The following is a 26,659-nucleotide window of genomic DNA, read 5'->3' on the forward strand; positions in this document are numbered from 1 at the left end:
TCTTGTCAAAGTATTTCTTTGATTTCCATACTCTGGCTTGTTGTACACCCAGCAGCAATCAGTAGATATGTCACAATGTCAGTTAAAACCGCAAGAATCTTTGAACAAAAGCCCTAGTAGCATAACCAACAATTCCAATGAGAGCTTCACCCCTATGAAAAAAACACTTGGCTGTTAGAACTAAAATTCTGTTGAAGCAGCATGTATGAAAGTAAACTCCTTCACACACCAGAATATAAAATGTAGTCAGCTTTAATTAAGAAGGCATCTGGCCTTAATACCAACTGCTTACTGTGTTTTATGCCAACACTTCTGCATTTCTCTCTCAGTTCCAAGCAGGTAAAAGAGCTTTCTAAAATTTACGTCAGACGATCAGGAACTGAGAGAAATACCAACATGATATTCATGATGCGTAGAGGCTGAAGAGTGCAGGCTGCTAGCCAGAAAGACCTTAGAATATATCTATCAGCATACTTTAAGGATCTCTCCTTACCCATCCCTCCTTTGGCCGTGTTCTTTCTGGTTGCATTCCCCGAGGTGTACATGGCTTTGGATCAATCTGTAACAAGTTCCAAATTGGTCAGTTCTAAGTGTGCAGAATATTTTGCTCTAGTAAATGCATTCAAAGCGCCTGTGGATGCCATTCTCTAAACTTAACACTTCTGATAAAAGTTACCCCCAGATTACACATTTTGGAAGGAACAGTCATTGAATTAAACATAGCTTGAATTATTCATATGTCAACCACCACCCAAATTACTTTTAAATTCACCGATTTAAAAAAAATATTAAAGACCTAGTCATATTCTAAATAGTTAAAACCAAAGTGACAGGTAAACTTACATTTCGGCCATCTAATGTATGTGGTCTGCTGGCCAGTACTGTTCCCACGCAGTTGGGATCTTTAAATTTGACAAATCCAAACCCTCGAGATTGGTTTGTTGTTTTATCTTTCATTATTACGCAGTCTACAACTTCTCCATATTGGGAAAAGTAGCTACGGAGAGTTTCTGTTAAAAAATATGGTATTAAGCAGAACCAGCTATTAAAGAGTTTAACTTTTAGTAAAACTGACGTGTCTAAATCTTCCAATATGCACTTGCTAAAATCTCGCATCTGATGATTTGTATCATTTAAAAAGGATATACTAGCCATGTATCTGAAAACAGAATATGCTCATTGTTTTAACTCCACTCAGGTAGATGGAAGAAAATAGTACAGTAAATTAATTTTCAAAACAGAGATCAGCTATTTCTGAGTCAGCACTTTAAGGGATATCAAAACCAACTTTTCCTAATACCAACCAACATAACCAGGGAATATAAAATATGCCCATATCCTTGTCCAGGAGATATGAAAGTGACATAATGTAAAGATGAACAACACAGTCAGGAGAGAAACGTAAATTTAAAGTTTCTTTACGGGAATTCTATTACTGTCATTCATTAAAAAACAACAAAATCAAAGATCAGTAGTAAAGACTCAATTTTCTAGAGATGTTACTACTATATTACTTTATAAGAAAATATGAGGTATAAAGTTTTGTCCTGTGTAATGTTTTGGTAGAATGGTTGTAGAATATATAACTTACCTTGTGTTGTACTCCAGTCTAGGCCACCCACAAACAACTTTCTGTAATTCAAACAACATATCGTGGTTAAAGTCTGAGGTCTGAATCAAACATGATGCATTATTTTAAGTAATAACATACACAACCTGTTTGGGCTTTCATCTAGCTAATGTAGTATTTTAGCATACTTTGAAGAACTCAAGGCCTGTTACTCACTGAAGATGCATTTCTCCTTTGCTTTTAAGTTTCCATTTTTATTTCAAGATTATCTTCAGGTATGTTACATACTGTTAGTATAGTGAAGGATTTAAAAACACTGAAGTATTATTTCTTCTGCATCCCACAGGTATAGGATTGCACGTCTATACCAAGAATATATTTTATTCTCATTTGAAATAGCAGATAGGAAATATGCCAGAAAAGCAGAAGTCAAATCAAACATCTATAGCTTTGACATTCATAAAAGAAAATATATGTCTAACAACATTAAAATATCCAGAAGAAAGAAGACAACACCAAATATCTTTACTTATCTACTTTTTGGGGCCAAGGGGGTTGTTCATGTTGTGAAAATCCCCATGGTTCAGAGAGTATGAGCAAGGATCTACTCATCATTTTATTCCTGAGTTAAGGGTTTGAAGTAGTGCATAGGATCTTGCATGGACCCTCTGAGAATAAGCTCAGAGAACACCAGTGTGACTGTTTTAATAAACCCATTAAACACTGAATGTTGAACATACAAAATTGTTAAGAAGGATAAACAACAACCCAACTAGATAACAGATGATTTTAATAACTGTAGAGTATCCAATGAGATATGTAAACACTGCAAATACTGCAGTCCCTGAATCCCCTTTGTAAGAATAAATGTTATAGCAGATTTCCCAAGTTCTCTAATGTACTTCACTTTACCTTTCCTTCTTCAAGGGACTATCTTTAAAACTACTGGTGTATGAAAATTTATTCCACCTCAATTACTAAAGTTATCTTGTACCAACTTCCAAATGTCAAGCAATAAATGCGTACACACAGGGAAATGGTATAGCAAATTTCTCTTGTGTGCCATATGGTAAAAGCTCAATGGGAATCATTGAGACTAAAAGACACATGCTTCACTTTAAAGCATGCTTCACTTTAAAGCATGTTGAACTAGACACAATATTGAAAAATTCAGGCATCATTAATTCCAATCTCCTGGAACTTCTGTATACCACTTTTCCTTTGACCTAATTATAAACTTAGAGAACAACATTTGAATTTCCCCCCACTCTCAAATCAGAGAGCTGGACTTTAGGTGAATTACACCCACTTGTCTTTGGGCTCCCAAAAATCAGAAAGAGACAAAGGGTAGGTCTACATTTACCTCTGGGTCCAGCAGTAAGCAATCGATCTTCTGGGATCGATTTATCGCGTCTTGTCTAGACGCGATAAATCGATCCTGGAAGTGCTCGCCATCGACACCGGTACTCCAGCTCAGCGAGAGGAGTACGCGGCATCGATGGGGGAGCCTGCCTGCTGCGTCTGGACCCGCGGTAAGTTCGAACTAAAGTACTTCGAATTCAGCTACGTTAATTTGCATACCTTAGTTCGAAGTGGGGGGTTAGTGTGGACCAGGCCTAAGTCAGACCCAAAAATCCATAAAAAGAAATTCTTACATAGCAAACAAAACATTAAAAGTAATAATTTATTTGCTACTTATATGTTGCTACCTCACTTATCTTGGAAGACAAGTCAGATTCATTTTTGGTTAATGTCAGATTCTAGTTAATAAATGAAAGTGAAAGGAAAAGTAACTACAAAGTTCAGGTTAAAAACTGCAGGGGAAAGTTTAGTTTTTAAATGTGTATTGGCATAAAAAACAGGGAAACATTTCTATTGTTTGGTCTTTAGGTCTCGGAAAGCTCATTTTCACAATAGCTACGTCATTCTAGGGAAAAAACCCGACAGCATCTCGGTCAAGTTGTTTGTTAACTGCGGTGAAAACTAAAGAGCAGTGAAGTTAGGCTCTGCTAGTTACAAAGTCCTGACAGTCAGGCTACAAAAAGATCCTTCTGTAGCTAATTTTTGAAACACAAAATTAATGATTTGCAGTCTAAGACTGCAGACTGCACCATTTTTGTATGGTAATCTCTCTGCTCGAAGAACAAACGCAAGGTACCAAATAAAAGTGAAAATTTATGCTAATTTGGTTGTATCTGAAGAGAGTCTTCTCCTAACAGGCTCTTACCATAGCATAAAACTATCTTACATACTGCTACCCATTACCATAGTATCGGAGCACCTTCCACATAAAATCAATAGCAAAGATTTCTGCTTCATGGTGAATGAAGAACAGAATGCCAAGGCCTTTCCCACAAGGAAAATACATAGTCTAGTAATTCTGTAAACTTTGCTGTGCAGTCAGCACATCATGTTTTGTTTGATCCTATTTTAGAAATGATGTTTTTTAAAAAAAAAACATTACTTGAAATTAATGACTCTCAGACTCATTAGTAAGTTCTTAAATTATTTTAGTTTCCAAAAATAAGTTTATATGAAATGTGACATTCAAAAAAGATTGTGATGTAATAAGAAGGTGTTTCCTAGGAACCTTCAGGTACTAGGTAAAGAAGACAAGCCCATTTTAACTAACTTATGAAAAATATTTTTGCTGCTGTTGAAACCAAATGGTAAACATTAAACTGTGTGCTCCCCACTTTAAAAACAGAACACAGCAGGTCAAGTTTCATTTCGTGCACTGAACATCTGGAATACTAAAATATGGTATTTAGTTTTAGTAAAATTGTCACAATAGGTAGCTTTGAAAACCAATCAAAATGCATTGCTTAGGTATGCTGGTTGGTCAGAATTTGTAGTTTTGTTACAAAGACAAGAGGCATGACCGTGACATGTATTCATACAATGCCTTTCATCTGAGTTCGTCGAGGTGTTTAATAGTTATTAATCCACCTGTGATTTGAAAAATGTGAAACAGAAGTGACCGAGCCACAGTCATGAAAGTCAGACACAGAATTAAAAAATGAACTTTGGAGTACTGACTTCCAGGATTGAGATCAACCACCAGAAATCTCCTTAATACTGGACTGTGAAACCATACCTACAATGATTTCCATTACTTGCATCTGAAGAAGTGAGGTTCTTACCCACGAAAGCTTATGCTCCCAATACTTCTGTTAGTCTCAAAGGAGCCACAGGACCCTCTGTTGCTTTTTACATACCTACAATGTCACCTTATGATACAGTTTAAAAGTAACAAGTGAGGACAGTCTCATGCCGGTTGTATATCAGGACGTTATGGACCAAAACACTAAGATTATAAAAAAATTACCAATTCTTAAACTAAAATGTAGCAGAAATCTAGGTCAAGGGCAAGTTTTCAGAAACAGCATCTAAATCGGTACCCACAAGTTCTCCATGTTACAGCATGCCCCAAAATTTCTATTTGTGCATAGACGCTGGACTACCTGATTTGCAACTGTATGCACATGCATATCAATTTTAGCATTTAAAAAAACCCCTACATATACAAAAAGTGCATCCCATAATTAAAAGCTAACTTAAGGCCATCCCAACATTTGGCCCTCTTACTCAGAAGCAGCATCTTAAAGGTCCACCTGTTATATTTTAGTAAGTAACTGAGTTTACACTAATATGACAGGGCGGTCTACTTCGTAAGAAAATGTCCTGTTTTCATGATCTTTCTCCAGAGAAAAGAGGAAATGATCTATTGTTTGTGTTTTCCACTTTGCTATAGTGCAGTGTACGGCCATAGCTCAGCTGAAGTCAGAAAAAAGTGTCTCCCAATGAGAGGAGAAAGTTTCATTTGTATTTTTTCCCATTCTCAGCCTGTAGATAAAAAAAGAGCTACTTTACCCTATGAGAAAATGTTGCAACTTCCTCTCACCTGCTTTATGCAGAAGAAACTGGCTCTATTAAACAACTAGCTACTCCCTAACAATGGCTGCCATAAGGCACCAGTCAGCTTAGCTGTTGCTAATTTACAGAGTTGTGGGTGCAGTAGTAATTAATCATCAGGAATTTTGGATAATTCTGCTGTACAGAAGAAGATTAGTAGCGGTAGCATAGACTTCACTTGTTCACTTGAGCTAGGAGCTCCAGGGAGGTATGGCAGTTTAGAAAAAGGCTGCAGTCAAGCCTCAGGAGCTAAAATTTGATTCCAGGAGCTGTAATTTTAATTTTTCTTGCATTTCTTTTAAAACACACATTACATCAACTTGCTCCAAGACATCTCAAGCTTACCTCAGCTGCTCACCAAATGATAGTAAATAAAAATGCTTTAAGAATTTAGGTTTCCAGAGTCTAAAAATAATTAACATATTGTACAAATTTTAATCTTATTAAATGGTATTTTAAAATTTGCTTAGCTGGATCAGGGATTTCACCTCTAAGTCACTGGTTCGTAGATGGACCAGATCAGCAGTGACATAAGCCTTATCTGCACTAGAAAACTGATTTGCTGCTGAGAACAGTTGTCAGTGGGTTCACATGAACCAGTCCAGAAAACGACCATCAGTGTACAAAGGACAATTTTCAGCACTCTTACAAAAACACTGACTACATCCACACTTAAATTGTTTTGGGGAATGATCATTACCATATCCTCACCAGTGATACCAGTGTATACAGGGCTTCAGTGTTTTAGCTGCCATATAACCCAACCCTGCCGAAAGCTGGTCTAAATGATACAAAAGTAAAAATGCCTGGGCACGCCCACCATTTGTTACCACCAGTGAAGCTGCACAACAGTAGTGCGCAACAGAGGGAGATTTCCTGGAAGATACTATTAAACAAGGCTTACATGTTGAGAATGTTTTCCACAATGGTGCTAAAAATGGTTTTGTCCTGTCTCTAGGCATTGAAATGTTTGCAGCATCAGTTCAAAGGAACCCACACATTGCTGACAATAGTTTCGAGTAACATGCCATTTTTTGGTTTGGATAAGGTTTTAAAGCCTACCACCAGATGGTCTGTTTGGTTATCTGAGTGAAGCAAATTTCTTTCCATCCAATTGCCCATAGGCAGATACAAAAACAGTTTTGCTAGCAGTCTCACCAAAGTGGCCAAGATGAGAACTGCACTCTTCCTTAGATCTGGTCCCCCCAAAAGAGAGCCTTCACTGCTCCTTCCTATGCTGTATCTATTCTGTGAAAACAAAGTTTCTAATAATGCCTAATAGGAACCACACAAAGATTTTTTTTAAATAAATCAGGTAGTTGTGTGTATAAACAGAATATTCACAATTAAATTTTATTATAAATAAAAAAGGCAATGATTTTAGCTTTAGTTTTAAACCAAGGACTCTGGATTAGCAATACACTCTTCATCTGCCACATACAACTATTCTAGGTCAGGTTATCAAATATACAAAAAATATACCATCTGTGGGTTTCTGACAGACCATCTAGTTGTTTGACTGCAGGGAGTTCCCCTTCTCGATAATGACCATTGAAACCTTCCAACTCCATTATAAATTATTTCTAGCCACTTCACAGACAAATATTATTCAAACAAAAAAGAAGGGTTGTCTAAGGTCAACTACAGCAGCTGTATGTAAATAGAGCACTTCTATTTATATGCATACTATAGAATGGCAAAAGCCAGGCCAATCTTAGCCTTCAGCTCTGTGATGGATGGATTCTAATATACTGAGCAAAAGTAAACCCTATTTAACCAACCCACCTGCCTAAAACAAGGATACAGGCATAATATAAAGGAAAGCTGACAGAAGCAAAATATTTAAGAAAGGACAGTGCAAGAGGATTGCTCATCTTGCAACATTTAGCTTATACCATCATCAACCTGTTCTCATGAGACTTACACAAGCTGAGGCTTGGCCATTTACAGCTTTGCTTGTACAAACACTTAAGGACAGGTAGTTAGTAAACTCTTGCCATCAGTTCAGGTATTGTGCAAGTGTACTTCTCTCACACACACGAAAAATCAATGTTTTCACACAGCTATATATAACAACTGACATTATGGAGCTGCTGTAATCAACCCATAGTAAGGCTGAAGTTACCTTCTCTCAAACAAAGCAGATCGTTCTGAAATTTTGCATGCTTCACCTCATCCCAGAGTAGTTTGCATGGGACAATACAAGTGGAGGAGGAATATATGACATGCAAAGCAGCTCCATCCCACCTCTGGAGTCAATGTGTTAACTATGCCCAGAAATATTACACAACAATTGAAACTTTCAACAATGTGAAAGTTTTGAATTAACTATAACAAAGACACTTATTAAACTAAATCTCCAATTAATATCCTCACTGATGAATACATCAGCTGTTTTCAATGCAGTTTCAGTAGGCTACAGAGTCCTCCAGGAGTACACCATTTTCTTTGGCACACAGTAGTCTAAGTAGTAACTGCAGAGAATAGTATCCATAAAATCTCTATGTGCCCCAGCTAGTGCAAAGGATTACAGCCCTTATGTGTATAATGTATCACCTAGGTGATTTGCCTTGGAATCTCATGTAGTTTTCCCTTCAATTATATAGGCAATCATAACCAATATGGTATGAAATAACAAGCAGGTTTCACCAGTAGTCGAGAGAGAACGAGTCTTAGGGGCTCATAGCAGTATGAGACTATATACTCAGGTATTAAATATTTTCAACCACAAATCCCAAATTTACAAAACTAAAATTCCATGTGCTGTATGGCACAAATTCCCCTCCCTTCATTACCATTACCCTATTTCTCAATACAGCGGGAAGACAGTGAACTAATCAAAGTCTTATTTTATTATATGAGTTTACCAGGCTTCCATGAATGTCAGAACTGTAATATTTGGCAGTAAGCATGAAGTATAGGTAGCTAAAGTAATAAATCTCAAAACACAAGGAGCAGCAAAGAGATTTGAAAATAGAAGCCATGTCAAACAGAATAATCAAAAGGCAGGAGAAGCACTCTACTACTCCATTCTCAGGCATTATCTTTCAAATTAGATGTTTTGAGTCCAGCAGACCCAGAACATCTTTCAGATCTTATTTTTTTTAAATAATTTTACACATTGTAATACCATAAATATTTAAAACTGTTTCTTCAGAGTGATTATCACATATCAACTTTAGCAGTTAGCCTACTGGAAACACACAAGTGATCAAAAATATGAAAACTTTTTTCTTTCTGTCAATTCAATATTCCCCACTATACAAATTACACCTATACCCCGATATAACATGAATTCGGATATAATACGGTAAAGCAGCGCTCGGGGGGGGGGGAGGGGAGGAGAGGGGAAGAGAGACTGCGCACTCCGGTGGATCAAAGCAAGTTCGATATAACACGGTTTCATCTATAACGCGGTAAGATTTTTTGACTCCCGAGGACAGCCTTATATCGGGGTAGAGGTATAGTTCAACAAGCTTGGAATGTTCTTTTTTTAAGTTAATGCTGACAGTTCAATTATGCCCACATATTTTGTTTCTAAGCTTTTAAAAAAAAGGTTATCAACTTACATTTTTGCATTAGAAGGTAAGACTCCTACTCTAGTCAATTAGGCAGCCACAGAAGATTTATAACAGCTTCCAAAATACAATTTTTATTTCTTAAGATTAATTTCTAGTTGGCTGCCAAACAGACTTGACATCATAGTAAGTAGTCTAAAACTGTAACATATCCTATTTTTTTCACCTTTCCCTTCTAAGTATTTTTGAGTGGATGAAGAAATTAATGATTGTTTTTTACCAACTAAAATCTGATCCTTCCACACCTAAATATACTCAGGGAGTGAAATTATGAGCAATTTGCAATCCACAACAAGCCCATTGCCCAGAATGTGAGTTAACATAATATTTTGCCCAGTATTTATAAGCCTGTTTTAAACATGTTACTCCAGAGCAACAAATTAGTCACTTTGAGAAATGCAGCTGTCAATGCCCTCCCATGGGAGGGCATTTCATAAATTAGTTTCAACAGTAATTGGGGCTCAGGACACAAAAATAATACTTTCAGAACAGGCAAATGGGGTAAACATAACCCAAGGGGCAAACACCATTCACTGAGACAAGTTATTTTCAAGGTATTCAGTACTATTTTACATCTCTTGTACTTCTGAGCTAGTTCAGAACTTAAACACAGAGGGACACAATAGATGAACCATTTTAGGAGTATAGTCCAGGACAATGTCTTCTAAGGTTTTAGTTTATGATTTTATGTATATTTTAGTTTTTACAAGGATGAACAGTTTATCATGGTGGAAAAATTCACCGTCAACTGTTGCTACATTTCACTACAACAAAACACTTGGCAACCGGTGTTGTGTAAAAATACTCTATAGTTTTCTGTCCATTCTCCCATGCGCCGTCCACTGTCTTGCGAGTCTTAATATTGTAAAATGTTTGAGCAGTGTATGGAAAATTTTATATAAAATGCAATCTTAAATCCATGGGGAGCCATATATGGCATTATCTATTTGAAATAGCCAAAGTCCCCAGAAGGCCTTTAAAGCAAGGGGAACTTTTCTTTTTGAAATTCGGCCATTCAAGATGCCGAATGTGAAACTGATCTGTGGCAGCCTGTCAGTGGAAGGGAAGGTTAAAAGACCAGAGGCACAGTACAAGGTTCCCGTCTCTAGTAGGGGAGCAGAGGGAAGATAAAAAGACTCTCTGTTTCCGTCTTTGTCCTGCCAGTCTTGGAGGGGTAGAGGCAGATGGATAATTCACCCTCAGCGTGCACCTCCCGACACACGGGGGGGAAACGACGTGGGCAAAGCCGGGTGAGTCAGGGACTCCTTGCCCCGGGGCCAGGCCGTCAGCCGATTGTGCACCTTCCTGGGCAACATGCAGGTGAGGACAAGCGAGGGGCAGGGCTGCCGCAGCCGCTCTGGTCCCAGGATACCCGCTTCGTGGTAGGTCTGGGAGCCGGCTGGGCTGGCGAGCACTCCCCGGACAGGGGCCCGACGAGGCCGCGATCCCCCCCCCCCCCCCGGGCCCCGGGGGGGCCCCCGGGCCCCGGAAAACGGGGCCCCCCGGCCCCTTGATCCGCGGCCTGGAGGAGGGAGCGAAGGCTCCGCTTCGGCGCTGGCCGGGAGCCCCTGTGACCTTGGGCCCCGGCTCGAAGCCCCTGCAGCCGCCAGGCCCCCGGCTAGGCGCGGAACCGGCTGGGGGGGGGGCGCCCCCCGCCCTGGACCCCCCCCCCCCCAACGGCTCGGCGTCCCCGGAGCCCCTCAGCCGCCCGCCCGCCCGCCCGCCCGCCTCACCCGATCTCGTCGGCGCCTCCCACGTTGTTCATGGCGGCGGCGGCTCCAGGCAGCGTCCGGGCCGGGCCCGGCTCCCTCAGGCCCAGGCGGCGGCGGCAGCAGCGGAAGGTCACGGGCTCCGCTTCCCTCCCGAGCTGCGCAACGGCGGCTCCGGCCCCCTCTTCCCCTCAGCGCCGCCCGCCAACCGCCGCTGCGCGTGCACCCTAGCCTCGCTACGGGGTCTCCGGGACCGCGCCCAACGAGCGGGGTGAGGGGAACGGGGGAGCGCGCCTGCGCGGCAGGCGCAGGGCCGCACGGGAAACGTAGTCCAGCGCCGGCTGGCTAGCACGTGGTGCAGTCCCGCGGCAGCCATGCGGAGTCGAGCCAGCAGGAGGGAGCGAGAGGGCAGTGCGGGCGAGAAAGAGAGGCCGGGTGGGTGCTAAGGAGCGGACGCGTGAGAGAGCCCATGAGCGAATGCATAAGACTTAGCGTGTGGAAGGGAATGGGAGGTTGGCAGGAAAGTTGTTTGCAAGTGAGGCCTGGTCTACACTTAAATATAAAAATTGACCAGGGACATGAAAAAAATTGCATAATAAGGTCCTAGTTTGTTAACACTGGGGATGAGGTTGACCTCAGCTAGGTTTCTGTCAGCCTATCTCCAGCCTCTCAGAGGGGTGGATTAACTCTATCAACGGAAAACCCCCTTCGGTCTGTGTAGGAAGCGTCTGTGGTACAGCGCCATAGCTTGCAGTGTAGACGCAGTCAGAGTGTGTGCATAGCATGGTGTGTACAGCCTGGGGGCTGGGTATGTGAGACAGAGGTGCTCTTGGGTGTTTAGGAAGGTGTGAGTGTGCCTATGGCTTTGCCTAGACTAGGGCCTGGTATACACACAGTTTTTGTGCTGGTATCATGATGTCACAGAGGGATGTGATTTTTAACCAAAATAGTTATACCAGTACAACCCCTAGTGTGAACAGTTACACTGGTATAATGGTGCCTCACACTGATACAGCTTATCCCTCTTCCTGTAAGGAAAAAGCTATACCTGTATAAGCACATTTATACCGATATATCTAGCCACACTACTGAGGTTATATCACTTTGCCCATCCACTACAGTTAAAGCAGTACAACTTTTGTGTGTAGACAAGCCTTAGGAAAAACAGTACTTTTTTAGGCCTGGTCTACACTACAGGGTTAGGTTGATGTAAGCAGCCCTGCATCAACCTAGCTTTGGAAGTGTCTTCAGTTAAATTTGGCTCCTGCCAAGGTAAATAAATATAAATAAATATAAATATGCCTCTATACGCTGATTTAGTAACGTCACCTTCCCAAGTGGCATACAGTCACAGTCAATGCAGTTAGGTTGACGCAGTGTCAGTGTAGATCCTGTGTTGCTTACTGATTGTTCCTGGCTTTCAGGAGCCATCCCACAATGCTCTACACCGACAGTACAATTGATATAAGCGCTCCTGGTGAGGACGTGCACCACGGACACAAGGAGCCAAGTGTGCGCACGCACACACGAGTGATTTAATGACTGCAGTGGCTGTGTGCTGACGTAAGTTAGGTCGACATAATTTTATAGTGCAGACATCTCCTTAATCGTTAGAGTTTAGCTAACTCCATGGAACTAATGTGATTGAAAAAAGCACCCTTTTTCCTATGCCTGATTTACACGTAAAAAGTTTTACCAGCATCAGTGGAATCTGTGAACTATGTCAGTAGTATAATACTTTGCCAACATATCAGAGGGGTAGCCGTGTTAGTCTGGATCTGTAAAAAGCAACAGAGAGTCCTGTGGCACCTTATAGACTAACAGACGTATTGGAGCATAAGCTTTCAAGGGTGCCAATAAAAGCCCTACTGTAGATACAGCTATACCGGTATAAGCACTTTTGTACGGGTATAACTGTATCTACGCTACGGTTTTTTTGCCGCTTTGAGGTTCAGTCTGCATTTAGCAGCTGCCCCACTGCTGAGCTTCAGTGTAGACACTCGCTACAGCGACGGGAGTCACTGCAGTTAAACCGACCTAGCGCTGTCTACACCGGGGACTGGAGTGGCTTAAGTACTTGACCAGGGTGTGGATTTTCCACAGCCCTGAGAGACGTTGTGATGTCAATGTAAGTTTTCTGCGTAGACCAGCCCTAACTGAGCCAGCATAGTTAAACCAGCAAAACTTTGAAATGTAGGCAAGGCCTGAGGCCTGGTCTACCCTAGGAAATTAGGTTGGTCTAACTACATAGCTCAGGGGTGTGAAAAATCCACATCCCTGAGCAACGCAGTTAAACCGACCTAACCCCTGGGGTAGACAGTGCGAGGGTGACAGGAGAATTCCTCCATCGACCAATCTATGCCGATGGGAGAACTCCTCCCAGTGGCGTAGGTCGTGTCTTCACTGAAGCCGTACAGCACCGCAGCTGCAGGGTTTTAAGTGTAGACAAGCCTTAAGTCCATACAAGACCTCTATGTGCAGCATCCACAGGTGCATGGATAGTTTCTGTTTGTGTGCAGCACAAGGGAAAAGCATAAGCCAATGATATTGTAACAGGCCGCGAGTGGTTTTATTTCAATGTCAGAAGGATACCTAGCCCTTGTTAACTAGTATGATTTAGTTTTGTATTTATATAGCACCATTGCTGTATATTAGTCCCCTAGCAGTCTGGGAGCATGATGATTCTGTAGATTTCTATGAATCACATAACACCCCCTCTTCCCTTTCTATCACTAATTTGCCCATGGGATGACACATGCTCCCAGACTGTAGAGGGCAGGAAAGGCAATTTAATCCCATATGTTGCACAGTTTGGGAGTGGAGTTTTCTTTCTGGAGATTTATTTTTACCCAGGTGTCTGATCTTTCTGGCATGCACCTGCCACATCTCGTTCTTCGGGAGGAAAACATCCTAATTTTGGATTAAGTCTAAGGCCGTTTTATTTGAAAACCTCTCCCTATTGGGAGGAAGGATTTTGATTATGTGGGTTTCAATGCGACATTTAAAATCTCACACTTGAGGTGAAAAGCAACAGAGGGTCCTGTGGCACCTTTAAGACTAACAGAAGTATTGGGAGCATAAGCTTTCGTGGGTAAGAACCTCACTTCTTCAGATGCAAGTAATGGAAATCTCCAGAGGTAGGTATAAATCAGTATGGAGATAACGAGGTTAGTTCAATCAGGGAGGGTGAGGTGCTCTGCTAGCAGTTGAGGTGTGAACACCAAGGGAGGAGAAACTGCTTCTGTAGTTGGATAGCCATTCACAGTCTTTGTTTAATCCTGATCTGATGGTGTCAAATTTGCAAAGGAACCGGAGCTCAGCAGTTTCTCTTTGGAGTCCGGTCCTGAAGTTTTTTTGCTGTAAGATGGCTACCTTTACATCTGCTATTGTGTGGCCAGGGAGGTTGAAGTGTTCTCCTACAGGTTTTTGTATATTGCCATTCCTGATATCTGACTTGTGTCCATTTATCCTCTTGTGTAGTGACTGTCCAGTTTGGCCAATGTACATAGCAGAGGGGCATTGCTGGCATATATAACATTGGTGGACGTGCAGGTGAATGAGCCGGTGATGTTGTAGCTGATCTGGTTAGGTCCTGTGATGGTGTTGCTTTTTACAGATTCAGACTAACACGGCTACCCCTCTGATACTTGACACTTGAGGTGGGTTTTTTGGAAATCTAACTTTCTCTCTATTGAAATAGTCACACAGCATGGATGCCCTGCTCGCCCTCCTGATAAGAGAGAAGCAGGGACATCTAGTGAATCCCAGAAGGATATTTAAGGGTTTGATTGGCAGAAGTGCTGTGTACCCAAAACTCTGGCTGAGTTCAGTGGACCCTGTGGGTACTCAGCACTTACGAAAACCATGCCCCTATCCCCGGATCCTGCAAAGTGTTATTCATAGAATTCACTTTACTACCAAGTTGATGGGACTACTTACAGTCGTAAAGTTAAGCATACCCGTAAGTGTTTGCGGGATAGTCTGTATCTCAGGGGCTTGGGCAAAGAGAATTAAAATTCACAGAGAAAGACTGATGCACGGACCCACCCCAGTTTGGGATGGGTCTGGTGTTTCTGTAGGCAGATGGCTTGCACAAAACTGACAACTGCATAAGTGATGCACCTGGCATAAGGTTAGGCTAACAGCGCAATCTTTTTTCGAGAGAAGAGAATTGCTTTTATCCCAGTGGGTAGAGTACAGATCATAAACCCATGTGCTGGGCAGAGATATGCCATCCAACCAGGCTGCACTTTTAGGGGCGGCTGATGGAGTGTGGCTAGACAGGAATTTCCTTGATGATTATCTGTTGTGGCTGAGGACTTCTCCTTGCCTTGAGGAACTGTAAGTATGAGCCTAGCTCTCGAGCCATTGATTTCAGCTGCCTTTTGCCCAGTAGTGGACCCTCACTCACACACCCTTTTCCAAACCTGCCAAATCTCCCTCTTTTAGACCGGGATTCTCATTTAAGATACCTTCAGACTCGTCTGCATGAAGGGATTTTGCTGCAGGTTTCAGTGAGGCGTTAATATCCTTGTTCCGTTAGCGTGTCCTGCACCTTGGCATTGTCCTGTCTTACAATTAGTATAAGCTGGCTCCGTGTGTCAGATGGAATGATACTGAAAGATTCCTTCCTTCCCTGATCACAGAGGGAGGGGAAGTGCTCTGTTTACATGTCTCCTTGCAACCTGCTTTCGCTCAGCCGGGTAATCTGTGTCAATGCATTTCTCCAAGGCATCAGCAGATGTCCCTCCTCGTTCACATTTCTGCCCTCCTCCTCTCCCACTTTTTACTGGGCATGCTCAGGACCACAGCCCAGATAAGGGATCCCTTTTACCCAGAAGTAGCCTCTGCTCTTCTTTGCACACGCAGCTTTTTCTGGCTTGCCTATATAAAGCCAGCGAGATCACGGGGGCTCCCTTTCTCTCCTCTCCCCTCCTTAGCCTGCTGGACTTTCCTCTACCATGAGCTCCTCCGAGGTTGCTTGTCCTATCTTCCTCCAGGGAGAGAACTGCAAGCCGTCATGGAAGGAGGCAGACGCTGGCTTCAATCAGACGGACACCCACTTAGAGATCTTGGGCAAACCAGTGATGGAGAGGTGGGAGACCCCTTACATGCATTCTCTGGCTACGGTAGCAGCATCCAAAGGTAAGTGACTAGTGAGGTCCCAGCTCCTTGCAGGGGGGCGAGTATTGTCCGCAGCTAGGAGTTGTGATGCACCAGTGGGGATTCGGAGGGATTTTATTTGGAACTGAATTCAAGTGTTTTCTGTCATTCTCCGCTCTGGAACGCTGTCCTGAACGGGGCTTCTTGTTGTGGTTAGTTGAGATAAGCTTCCCAAAGTTTTTGTGCATTTGGGAACAACAGCTAACGAAGACTAGCAACAATCAGCAATTTAGCCTGGGAATTAATGTTGCACTATGTTCTTAGTCTAACATGTGCAGCTCAGACTATGAAATAAAGAGCAGTTTGCAGACACGGCTGAGGGCGTACGTGTGTTTTGGACTCTTGCTTCAGTTGATTATCCCTTTGCACTGTTCACAGCACCAATTGATCGTGTTAAAGGGAAGCTGCTACATGTTAGAAGATTGAAAGTTCTGTTTCCTTTGTCAATAGGAGCTGGGCTTTGCGTATCCTGAAATGAATTGATAACGTAACAAGCCTTTCCTTCCCGTATGAAGACTGGTGTTGAATAAAACATACAGCTCTTTTAACTAAGGAGCTGGGCTCCCAGCATACAGCCGAAAGCGTGGTGTTTTTTAAACCTTCCAGTGAACTCATTGCCCATGTAACTATCCGCTGTATTGTTAGCAGCACTTACCGCTAGCATCTCAAAGTCACTGTCAGCTTTTTATACATTGATTCGCTTCGTGATTCAAAGAGCAATGAAGCCAGAGGGGAAAATGTGTTTTTGAGTACATCAGTACAGTGGTTCATGTCCCCTAACTAAACTTTAAATATGGCTCACCCAGATAGATGGAGACTTCAGATCAGAGTTTTGGACTTTCATTCTACATGGATGCCTTTAAAGTATTTGATTTCTGCACCGCTTTGAAGGTAACATTGTGGGGGAAAATCAGGCCTGTTGTAGCTTTTCAGTCTAAAGTCAAGAGAACTCCAACAGTGCATATATAATCTCCTGTCCATTGTCCTTGGTGTTCACTCTTCTCTGTCATGCAATCCACATTTTAACTGTAAATGCCAGGCAAAACCATATGCTCCACTAGAGGCAAGGTTAAGAATAGCCCCACTGTAACAGTAGCTGTGTTAAACAGTTGTGCTCTGTGTAATAGAAGACAGGTTTCCAAATAGCTGCAGACTTATCCGTAGGGCAAGAGAGGGGGAAGGGAGGTCTGCAATTCTGTATGGGAGGAGGGACTAAAGTACCAGAACCCTCCAGTGCTCTACTTGATCTTTGCACTTTACCTTTCATTTAAAAACAAAGTGTCTGACCCAAAGCCCATTGAAATGAATGGAAAGACTCACGTGGACTTCAGGTTTCAGAGAGGTAGCTGTGTTAGTCTGTATCAGCAAAAACAACGAGGAGTCCACCTTAAAGATTAACACATTTATTTGGGCATAAGCTTTCGTGGGCTAGAACTCACTTCATCAGATGCAGGAAGTGAAAAATACAGGAGCAGGTATAAATACATGAAAGGATGGGGGCTGCTTTACCAAGTGTGGTAAAGACTTCAGTACGTTGCGGTTTAGGCCCAAAGCTCTTGAAACATGGCACCTGGAGATTTTTAGTGGCATTTCTACAAGCAGTGAATTATTACCAGAGAAACAGCCCAGAGGAATCAGGTAGTTTGGTTTTGTTAGGAAAAGGTCTAACCACATTTCATATAAGTAATGAAGGTATTATGGGTTTTTAAAATTGTTTTGGAGGAAAAAATCCTCAAAGTTTAGAAGGGCGATAATCTCTTTTAGGGCATAAACTCACCTCTCTCTGATGGGGGTCAGGAAGAAACGTTCTCCAAGGGCAGGTTAATTTCTGAACCTTCTTTTGAAGCATCTGGTGATGGCCACGGTCAGAGAGGAGTTGGACCTCTGCTTTTCTCCAGTCTGTTTTGCAGTGTTGTTGTAGCCATGTTTGTGCCAGGATATGAGAGAGACAAGGTGTGGGAGGGAATATCTTTTATTGGACCAACTTCCGTTGGTGAAAGAGACACGCTTTTGAGCTCCACAGAGTTTTTCTTCAGGTCTGGCAGTCCTCTGTCCCTATGGAGTCAAAGATTACCTGGAGTCTTGAGCAGCTCCAGCCACTGTAGTGTGACTCCAATGCACGAGGGCCAGAACAGGGTAATAATACTTCACACTTATCCAGTGTTCCATTTTCAAAGCAGCCTCCCATACAGTTAGGCTCTGATCCTGAACATGCAGTTATACAAGCACATGAGCAGTCCCCTTGCCATCAGTGGGACTGTCACATGTTTAAAGTTAAGCCTGCAGATAGGTGTTTGCAGGATCAGGACCTCATGAGCCAAAAGAGAGTGAAACTGACTAGAAACATAGGTGAAACTGACAAACTGAGTTTCCCTCTACCAGCAAAGAAACAGTATAAATGGGGGCGGGGGAAGTAATTTCTTGTCTAGTTTTAATAATTTCAGGGATTAATAGTTGGATGACAGGATATTTATGTTTAAGTAACATTTTAACCCGACAATGTCCCCTTAAGAATAAAATGATGATTGTGTTTGGGAGGTGACTGACAATAGACCAAACGAATAAGGTATGCAGAACATTCCTTTCATTCATGCCCATTCACCGATTTTACAGGGTTGCATGTTGCTGGAGGAAGTAATGCCATCACATCCTTGGTGAAAGGGGGTCAGTGGTAGGACTTTACGCCCACTGATTGGGAGTTTGCACGCACCGAGTCATTCCCGTGCTGATGAATTAATTTTCTAGCCTGCCAAGCCATGTGGATCTTGTTCCTTCCAGAGGTTTTCAAATTCCTTATCTCCTTTTCTCTTCCAACACATCTGCTGGGTTTTCTCTCCAGTAAGACAAGACACCCATGAGTTAGGAGGAAGGTTTTGTGTTTAAGGTACAGGAGGAAGGAGAGACATGGCTAGAGTGGGAGTAGATAAGTAACAAATCACTGCACCCTGTTTTCCAATCCAGTTTTGATTGAGCCGGCTGGGCAGGCCCCTTAGTGCTGATTCACAGCTTGCCTTGATCTTAGTGCTAATGAAAGGGGCCAGAGCATGAAAATCCCCTGGCTTGAGAATGGGTCCAACATGCAGAGGTGGGACAAGCTTCCCCTGCAAGCTACCCTATTGATGTGACCCAACCCTGGCCTGGAGGGACCTCCTTTAGGGCTAAGAGTGATTTTCAGTCTCCGTGGCCCATCCAGTCCTTGGTCACATTGCTGAGACTGTCGAGAGAGGAGACCCAGCTGGGTGGGGGCAGACATCAAGACCAAAAAGCCTTCAGATAGGAATGGCTGCTGGTCACTAGCAGCCTGGCTTGGACCCGCACCAGTGACCTATAGGTGAAAGGCTCTATACCGGCCCAGCCAGTTCCTCCCAGGTTCGTATCTGAGCTCAGAAGACGAAGGGACCAGCTGCCTTGTATCCTGCGATCAAGACAGCTGTCATTTAACTCACAAGCGTGCCTGCAGAACACTGGTAGCCAGGCTGTGACTTGTCTTTCCCCAGGCGGCCGTGTGCTGGAAGTGGGGTTTGGCATGGCCATCGCCGCCACCAAACTGGAAGAGTTCGACATTGAGGAGCACTGGATCATTGAATGCAATGAGGGCGTCTTCCAGAGGCTGCAGGAGTGGGCCAAGAAACAGCCACACAAGGTACGAGCAGCTCCGCTCGCTGTAGACAAGGATGTGTTGCAGACTCCGTGCTACAGCTGAGCTCAGATGGGAGCATCAGAGGGCCACAATATGGCCTGGGATGGGGGTGGAGAGGACTTATCCCAATCTCTGGCTGTGTAGCTATGTCCATATACAGCCCTTATCACCAGGCTCCAAGTGCCTTGCAGTTGGTAAAGGATTCTGTCCCTCCTCCCACTCCCCAAAGCATTACCCCCATCTTACAGCTGGGGAGGTGAGGCACAGGCTAGATTGTGGTTTGCCCAGGGTCACACAGGGAGATGGTCAGAGCCAGGAAATGACTCCAGATTGCGAGTCTCTCCCCAGTGCTCTAACCACTAGGCCGGCCTTCTGTGGTGTTTAGATGTTGCTTGTCATTATTAGAACTGGGAGCACTGGCTGTTGGGAGTCTGAAAGGACAGGAAGGAGGGGGGAGGAGTTGAGGAGGCTGAGTGAGAGTTACAGAGGGTGCAGCAGCAACTTGGTAAAAATAAAGTCCTGTTGAATATCAGAGGGGGAGCCGTGTTAGTCTGGATCTGTAAAAAGCAACAGAGTCCTGTGGCACCTTTAAGACTAACAGATGTTAGTCCTGCTGAAGTTTTAGTACCTTGCCTGGTTGATACAATACCTTCCTGCCCATTTCTTACCCTCTAGATTTCCCTGAGCAGAATGAGGAAACCCTTGGAACCAGAGTTAAAAAACCCCAAACTTTCATAACTTGGAAGCAGAAGAAAAGTTTAGCAACACACAACCACTCCATGAAGCAAACTATTAACTCTCTCAGTAAAGCGAAGACTGGCCCCACACGGTTCCCGTACGCTCCCTAGTATCAAGTTGTTCATTAATTTGCACCATAAACCCGTTTTTTAAATCAGTCACAGTGTATTAGAGTCCACTTGATGGGGTAGAGCAGGGGTCGGCAACCTTTCCGGAGTGTTGTGCCGAGTCTTCATTTATTCACTCTGATTTAAGGTTTCGCGTGCCAGTCATACATTTTAACGTTTGTAGAAGGTCTCTTTCTATAAGTCTATAATATAGAACTAAACTATTGTTGTATGTAAAGTAAATAAGGTTTTTAAAATGTTTAAGAAGCTTCATTTAAAATTAAATTAAAATGCAGAGCCCCCCGGAGCAGTGGCCAGGACCCGGGCAGTGTGAGTGCCACTGAAAATCAGCTCACGTGCCGCCTTCGACACACGTGCCATAGGTTGCCTACTCCTGGGGTAGAGGATCCTCAGTTAATCTAACACACACGGGCACCGCATCAGCCCTGGGTTACATAGATGCCACTCCACTGAGGACCAGCGAGATGCCAGTGGGGTTGAATTTGACTTGTGGACTCTTTCCGCCCCCCCCCCGCACACTTTTACTAGGCCAGATCCATCCCTAGTGTAACTTACACTGCAACAAATGGACTTGAATTACACCAGGGTGGGATTTGGCCCAATAGCTGTGTGTTAGAAGTTGCAAATCCTGGTCTTGTGATCCACACACACTCTCTCTCTCTTGCCCAATCCCCGGTGCAGATCAGCTTAGCTCCTTTGAAGCGATCACGCTCCAGCGACATCACCCATTGTGGAGCTGAACTTTTATATTTAATCGGGGCTTGTTAAGAGGAAACCAAGTTTATTGCTGCCTGTAGCGGACATTGATCCAACTCTTCCTTCCTGCCCCATTGCCTGGGTGTTGCTTATTCTCTCTTTGGTCAATCATTGATCAGAATCTGTGCCTACATACCATCTTGTGACTTCTTGTCTTGCCTGAAGGTCGTCCCCTTGAAGGGGCTGTGGGAGGACGTGGCGCCGACGCTGCCAGATGGACACTTCGACGGTAAGGGAAGCAGATTGAAATAAAAATCCAAAGGGATCATTGGAATCCCAGGGGTGGGTTCCGGGGAAGGAGGCTGCCAGGCAGTGAGGACCTCCACAACATCCATGGATCAGGGGCCCAGAGAAAGACAAACTACGCCAGAGCCCGCAAGCCCTAGTTTATTGGGCAGTATTTAGAGTGGCACGTGCTCTGGCCTGAAATGTTCTGGAATCTAGGACAGGTGTGGCCATTAGACAATGGAGGGATTCAAATGGCGCATGAATCAGAGGCCCTAGCTATATACTCCATAGGAGGGAGCTACATAAACCCAGTGTGAACAGGACCTGAGCTTATTTATGCTAAGAGTAGGAATGACCACGCACCCATAAGAAAATATACCAGCTGGCCTAATTGTCACAGGTGTTGAGCACCTGAAACTCCCAGCCAGGTCAAAGGGAGCTGACCTTGCTCAGGTGCTATGAAAAAAAAATCAGGCCCTAGGACTTTAAAAACCATGCGTGGCTGGAGGAGCTGCACATTAGCTACATGGGAGGCTGTGACACCTAGTGGATAGAGCCCCAGAGCCCCATTGGGCTAGCTGGTGCACCCACATATGGTGAGAGACAATCTCTGCCCTATAGGGCTTACAGTCTAAATCAACAAGACAAAGGGCTGGAGGGGAAACTGAGGCACACAAAAGGGGGGTGACTTGCCCAAGGGCAGTGGCAGAGCCAAGACTAGAACTGATGCCTCCTGACTCCCAGCTCAGGGCCCTGGCCGCTAGGCCTTGCTGCCTCATTAAAGCAGGAGGGATGAAATTCAGCTAGCCAGCTTAGCCCAGCCTGCCAAAGGTTGGCAGAAGGAAAGCACGTTGTTCTCGCTACGATGAAGCTATCGCCAACGTTGGTGTTATCAAATGCAAGTGACTCAAATGTCATGTATTAAGGGGGGGGACACGCCAGGCAGCCAGCTACGAAGAGGAATCTTAGCCCAACTAAATGGTCCCAGGCCGTGCTACAGCATTTCTCGCAGCTAATGCAGTATTTCCCTCGGTTTTCCTGGACAGGCATCCTCTATGATACCTATCCCCTGTCGGCAGAAAGCTGGCACACCCACCAGTTCAGCTTTATCAAGGTAAAAGGCTCTGCTGCTGTTCTCCAATGAGCAGCGTTCTTCACGCGTTATCTGCATATTGCAAGCCCCCTGCTAGTGTTTCTGCAGCAGCATCAGGTGGTTGGAACCTGCTCAGCCAAGGTGCTGAGCGCTCTCAGCTCCGGTTGGGTTTCTCTGGGAACTGAGGACACCTCACCTGGCAGGGTCAGGACTGTCATTCCCCAGAGGAAAGACGGCCCCTCTGAGCTGGAGAGTTAGATCTGTAGCCCACATCCAAAGCCACACGGGAGTTGTCATGAGATGGCACCGGCCCTGAGAGACTTGCTAGGATGAGCCTTTGCCCGTTGTTACGTTACAGCCATCAGCTTCTCCATACTGCTTTGGGGTCCAGGGTGTTTTAGGACGTGGGATTTTTGCACGTAGCCCACGTTTGTCTCCTGTGACACCTTTCCTACCAATGCTACCCAAGAAGTGTTTTGCTGGAGTTACGTGGGAGAGGGACCGACACTAGCAAGGGACAATTGAAGCTTTCTGAGATTCTCTGAAAGGAAATGGAGAGGGGAGACGTAAGAGGAGGTTGTTCTAGATAGCAGGCGCTACAGTAGGGTGGCTAGGTGCCCGGTTTTTGACTGGAAAATCCAGTCAAAAAGGGGACCTGACAGTGTCCAGTCAGATCTACTGACCGGACACCCAAAGTCCAGTTACTGCACGCAGGAAGGCACTGGGTCATCACCCACTCCAGCCCCTACTCAGCCATTCCCAGACCCATCTCCACAGGCAAGTCCCTCCTGGCGGGGGTGGGGTGGGAGGGGAAAAGCAGCGAGAGACAGGCTGGGGGGAGGGAGAGGAGTGGACGAGGGCAGAGTCTCAGGAGAAGAGGCGGGACAGGGTGGGGCTTTGGGGGAAGAGGGGGGGCGGGGCAGAGTCTCAGGAGAAGAGGCGGGACAGGGTGGGGCTTTGGGGGAAGAGGAGGGACGGGGAAGTTCTGGCACTCCTGCTGGAGAGTCCGTTTTTTAAATATTACAAGTTGTCAACCCTACGCTACGGAGGGCAGGCTCCTGCCCCAGAAAGGGGCAGAGAGGAGCATGGTGTTCAGGCCGGCCCCTAAATCCCATCAGCCTCCGGTTTGTTTCCCTCTTCCACAGGGTCACGCTTTCCGCTTGCTGAAAGCCGGCGGCGTGCTCACCTACTGCAACCTGACATCCTGGGGGGAGCTGCTGAAGACGCAGTACACGGACATCGAGAAGATGTTTGAGGTGAGGAGGGGCAGAGGCTCGGAGAGCCTGATGGCAGACACGACCGCAGGCGAGGGGGTGCCAAACCCTGCAGTCGTTTCTCACTCACCCAAGGTGGCTGCTGACAGGAACTTACAGATACCAGAGTCCTACCACCTGCCCGACTGTGGGTGCAGAGCTGCATTTAGCCTCGCACCTGCCATTCGGTTTGCAGACACAAACGAGCACCTGAGTTTTACAGGCCTGGATTAGATCCACAGAAAAGCAGGCCAGTCCTCAGCCCTTTGGAAACAGACCCTCCGGTAAATGGCCCGGTTATACAACAGGCAGGTGGTAACAGGAGCAGGAAGGAACGGTTGACAAGTAGGGCTTGGAGGGACCCAGTTAAAGGATACACTTCAGAAGCACTATGAAGTACAGTGGGTGTTTCTCCAGGGCCGTTCTAAAGCTTCAGCCATGTTAGCAGCTGGGGCAGAGTCGTTTTAACGTAACCAGACCGGTTAAACAAAGGGTTAGGCGTCGCGTTCATCGAGGATCACGTTGGGACGGACGGCGTGTTCAGTCGGAGGTGGCTCAGAACCTCACCGGTCTCTGTCTCACCTGTCCCTCTCTTAGGAGACTCAAGTTGCACCCCTGATGGAGGCAGGGTTCAAGAAGGAGAACATAAGCACCAGCACGATGGACCTGATCCCACCCGAGGACTGCCGCTACTACTCCTTCCACAAGATGATCACGCCCACCATCCTCAAAGAGTGAGCAGCCACCCGGCACCCACTCCCGTCTCGCTCGCTCAGCTGCTGCGACAAAGAGCGAGGGAAGAAATGCTGCCAGCTGGAGTGAAATCATCAAGGACTGGCTATTGCCAATCCAGGGAGGGGAGGAAATAGTCATCGCTCTACAGTACTAATGAGGGAACATTAACATATTGATTGGACTTTCCAGGAAAATTGGAGGGCGGAGAGGATTTGGGAAAGTAGAGTTGGAAGTTTGTGACAGTTTAGAACTAGCACGTCGGTAGTGGACCCTGCACCACAGAGGGCCCAAGTGGCTAGGACTGGGATTCAGGACGCCTGCCTTCTATTCCCAGCGCTGCCACTGGGCTGCTGGTGCTTTGAGCAAGTCACTGCCCCCTCTGTGCCTCAGTTTCCCCATCCACAATACATCGTTATCCCCTCCCCCCAATGCTTTGAGATCTATGGCTCCAAGACACTAGGTCAGAGCTAGGTGTTATTTGATCAAAGAAATCTGCCCCGAGGGCAGACCCCTTGTGGGATGGCCTGGCTGTGGAATTTCTCCTACGTTTTTAAAGAACGTTTTTAGTGTGGGGTTTGACCAGCGCGCAGAGCCCTCGCTGTAGGCTCCACAGAGGTGGATTAAAGGAAAAATCAGGAGGGGACTGTAGGTAACTTGAACGAGGGATTTCCAAATCTAGGTTTCCTGGGGAACACTGTCTTTTTTTAAAGATCAAGACTTGACTCTCCACGACAAGCCGAGTAAAGTACCCTCCACCCCCGAGTTTAATTCTGAAAGCCTGACATTTGCATTTGTGTAATTAAATGAGTTTCAGACAACTCCCAGAGCAAATCCCGTGGGAATCTCTGCTCATATTTTTGGCTAACGGCCTGTTTTTAATTAAGATTTTGGTAACAAATTCTTATGACCTTCCTGGAAGTTTACCATTACATGAATAATTACCCACCTCGGTACATAGATGTGGTGGACCTGCTATTAATACGAACACTAAAGACATTAAATTGATTCAATCCACAGCTGAGACTTCAGAGTAATTTTCATTTTTTATAAGCCCATGTGTAACGCTGCAAAGGCTCTGGGCTCCTCATTACAGATGGCTTGAGGTGCTGGTAGCAAATCACCAATCTGTTTACTCTTCAGCAGCTCCTGCGGGCCTGATGTAGGCAGCCTAAGCTCGGCTTAGAGGCTTTCTATTCCTGTCTCATTTTCACAAAGGCCGCAGCCTTTTAATAAGATTGCTGGGCAAGATTCTAGATAAAGTAGGTGCCTAATTGTAGACTATGAGCCCACAAACCAAGACCCCATTGCGCTAGGGGCTGTACAAATGCATGGGCCCTGCCCCACAGAGCTTCCAATCTAAGACAAGAGTTAACACGGGGATACTGACGGAAATGGGGGAGCAAAGAAAACAATGAGAATGTTGATCAGCATGACAGGCAAGGGTCTCAGCACTTAGTTAAGCAACCAGATAAGAGGCCTGATGTACAGAAGTGCTAAGTATCCAACGGGATCTATAGCTCTAAAGAGAGGTCCAATACAGTCGTGTTGTATGCACAGACGTGGAACGGGGAGGTAAATCCTTCTCTGGACAGCTCTGGTGCTGCCGTACCTGGGACATTGTACTAGGCATCACGTTATCAGAACAATGATGATAAACTAGCTGGAGTGCAGAGAAGAGCTGCAAAAATCTATCCAGAGGGACTAACTTAGCAGAACAGATTATCAAAGGGGTGGGAGGTAATGGGTTGGCTGAAGCGAGGACTGAAGATCCGTGATCAGTTCACAGATACGTGACAAGTGTAATCAAAGATAGCAGAGATTTAGGGCGGCAAAGGGAGGTATAGAAGCTGCAGTAATGGGCTGAACTGAAGACGGTAAATGTTGATTTCGGTCCATATCAGCCACTGCTGGAGCTGTGCTTTTGCCGACGGCATCAGGCTCGGAATTTCGCACGCGAGGAAGTGGAGATGAGACTTCTGGGAGTTAGGTTTAGAGCAGGCTTGGGACTGATTTACCAAACGGCCCATCTGTGGCAAAGCTGGGGATACGTCTCAGTCCTGATCACCACAGAGGGGTCAAAAAACCCCAAATCAATCTTATCTACGCAAGCTGAATCCAAGCCGGTTCTCGTCAAAGAGGTAGGAGTTTCGAGG

The 26,659-nt window shown here is 44.9% G+C and overlaps 2 protein-coding genes across 6 annotated transcripts in view; one reads left to right on the top strand and one right to left on the bottom strand.

Moving 5' to 3' along the window:
* Window positions 1-11,012, bottom strand: part of DAZAP1 (DAZ associated protein 1) — a 36,753-nt gene extending 25,741 nt beyond the window's left edge. The window contains exons 1-4 of one of the 5 annotated variants that reach the window (XM_034755621.1): window positions 10,797-11,010; window positions 1,592-1,632; window positions 844-1,010; window positions 494-559 (exon numbers count right to left, since the gene is read on the bottom strand). In XM_034755621.1, coding sequence (XP_034611512.1) covers window positions 494-559; window positions 844-1,010; window positions 1,592-1,632; window positions 10,797-10,828 — 306 coding nt within the window. In that variant the 5' untranslated portion in view covers window positions 10,829-11,010. Of the gene's footprint in view, window positions 1-493; window positions 560-843; window positions 1,011-1,591; window positions 1,633-10,796 lie in introns of all 5 variants that reach the window. The other 4 variants (XM_034755618.1, XM_034755617.1, XM_034755619.1 and 1 more) reach the window with 4 other exon arrangements.
* Window positions 11,013-15,582: 4,570 nt separating this feature from the next.
* GAMT (guanidinoacetate N-methyltransferase) lies at window positions 15,583-25,522 on the top strand. Its single transcript, XM_034755207.1, has 6 exons — window positions 15,583-15,917; window positions 19,433-19,578; window positions 21,363-21,426; window positions 22,472-22,539; window positions 23,664-23,774; window positions 24,369-25,522. The coding sequence occupies exons 1-6, from the start codon at window positions 15,734-15,736 to the stop codon at window positions 24,507-24,509; spliced, it is 714 nt and encodes a 237-aa protein (XP_034611098.1). The 5' UTR covers window positions 15,583-15,733; the 3' UTR covers window positions 24,510-25,522.
* The last annotated feature ends 1,137 nt before the right edge of the window (window positions 25,523-26,659 follow it).

Source organism: Trachemys scripta, chromosome 22 (genome assembly GCF_013100865.1).
Source record: "Trachemys scripta elegans isolate TJP31775 chromosome 22, CAS_Tse_1.0, whole genome shotgun sequence".
Lineage (NCBI taxonomy): Eukaryota > Metazoa > Chordata > Testudines > Emydidae > Trachemys > Trachemys scripta.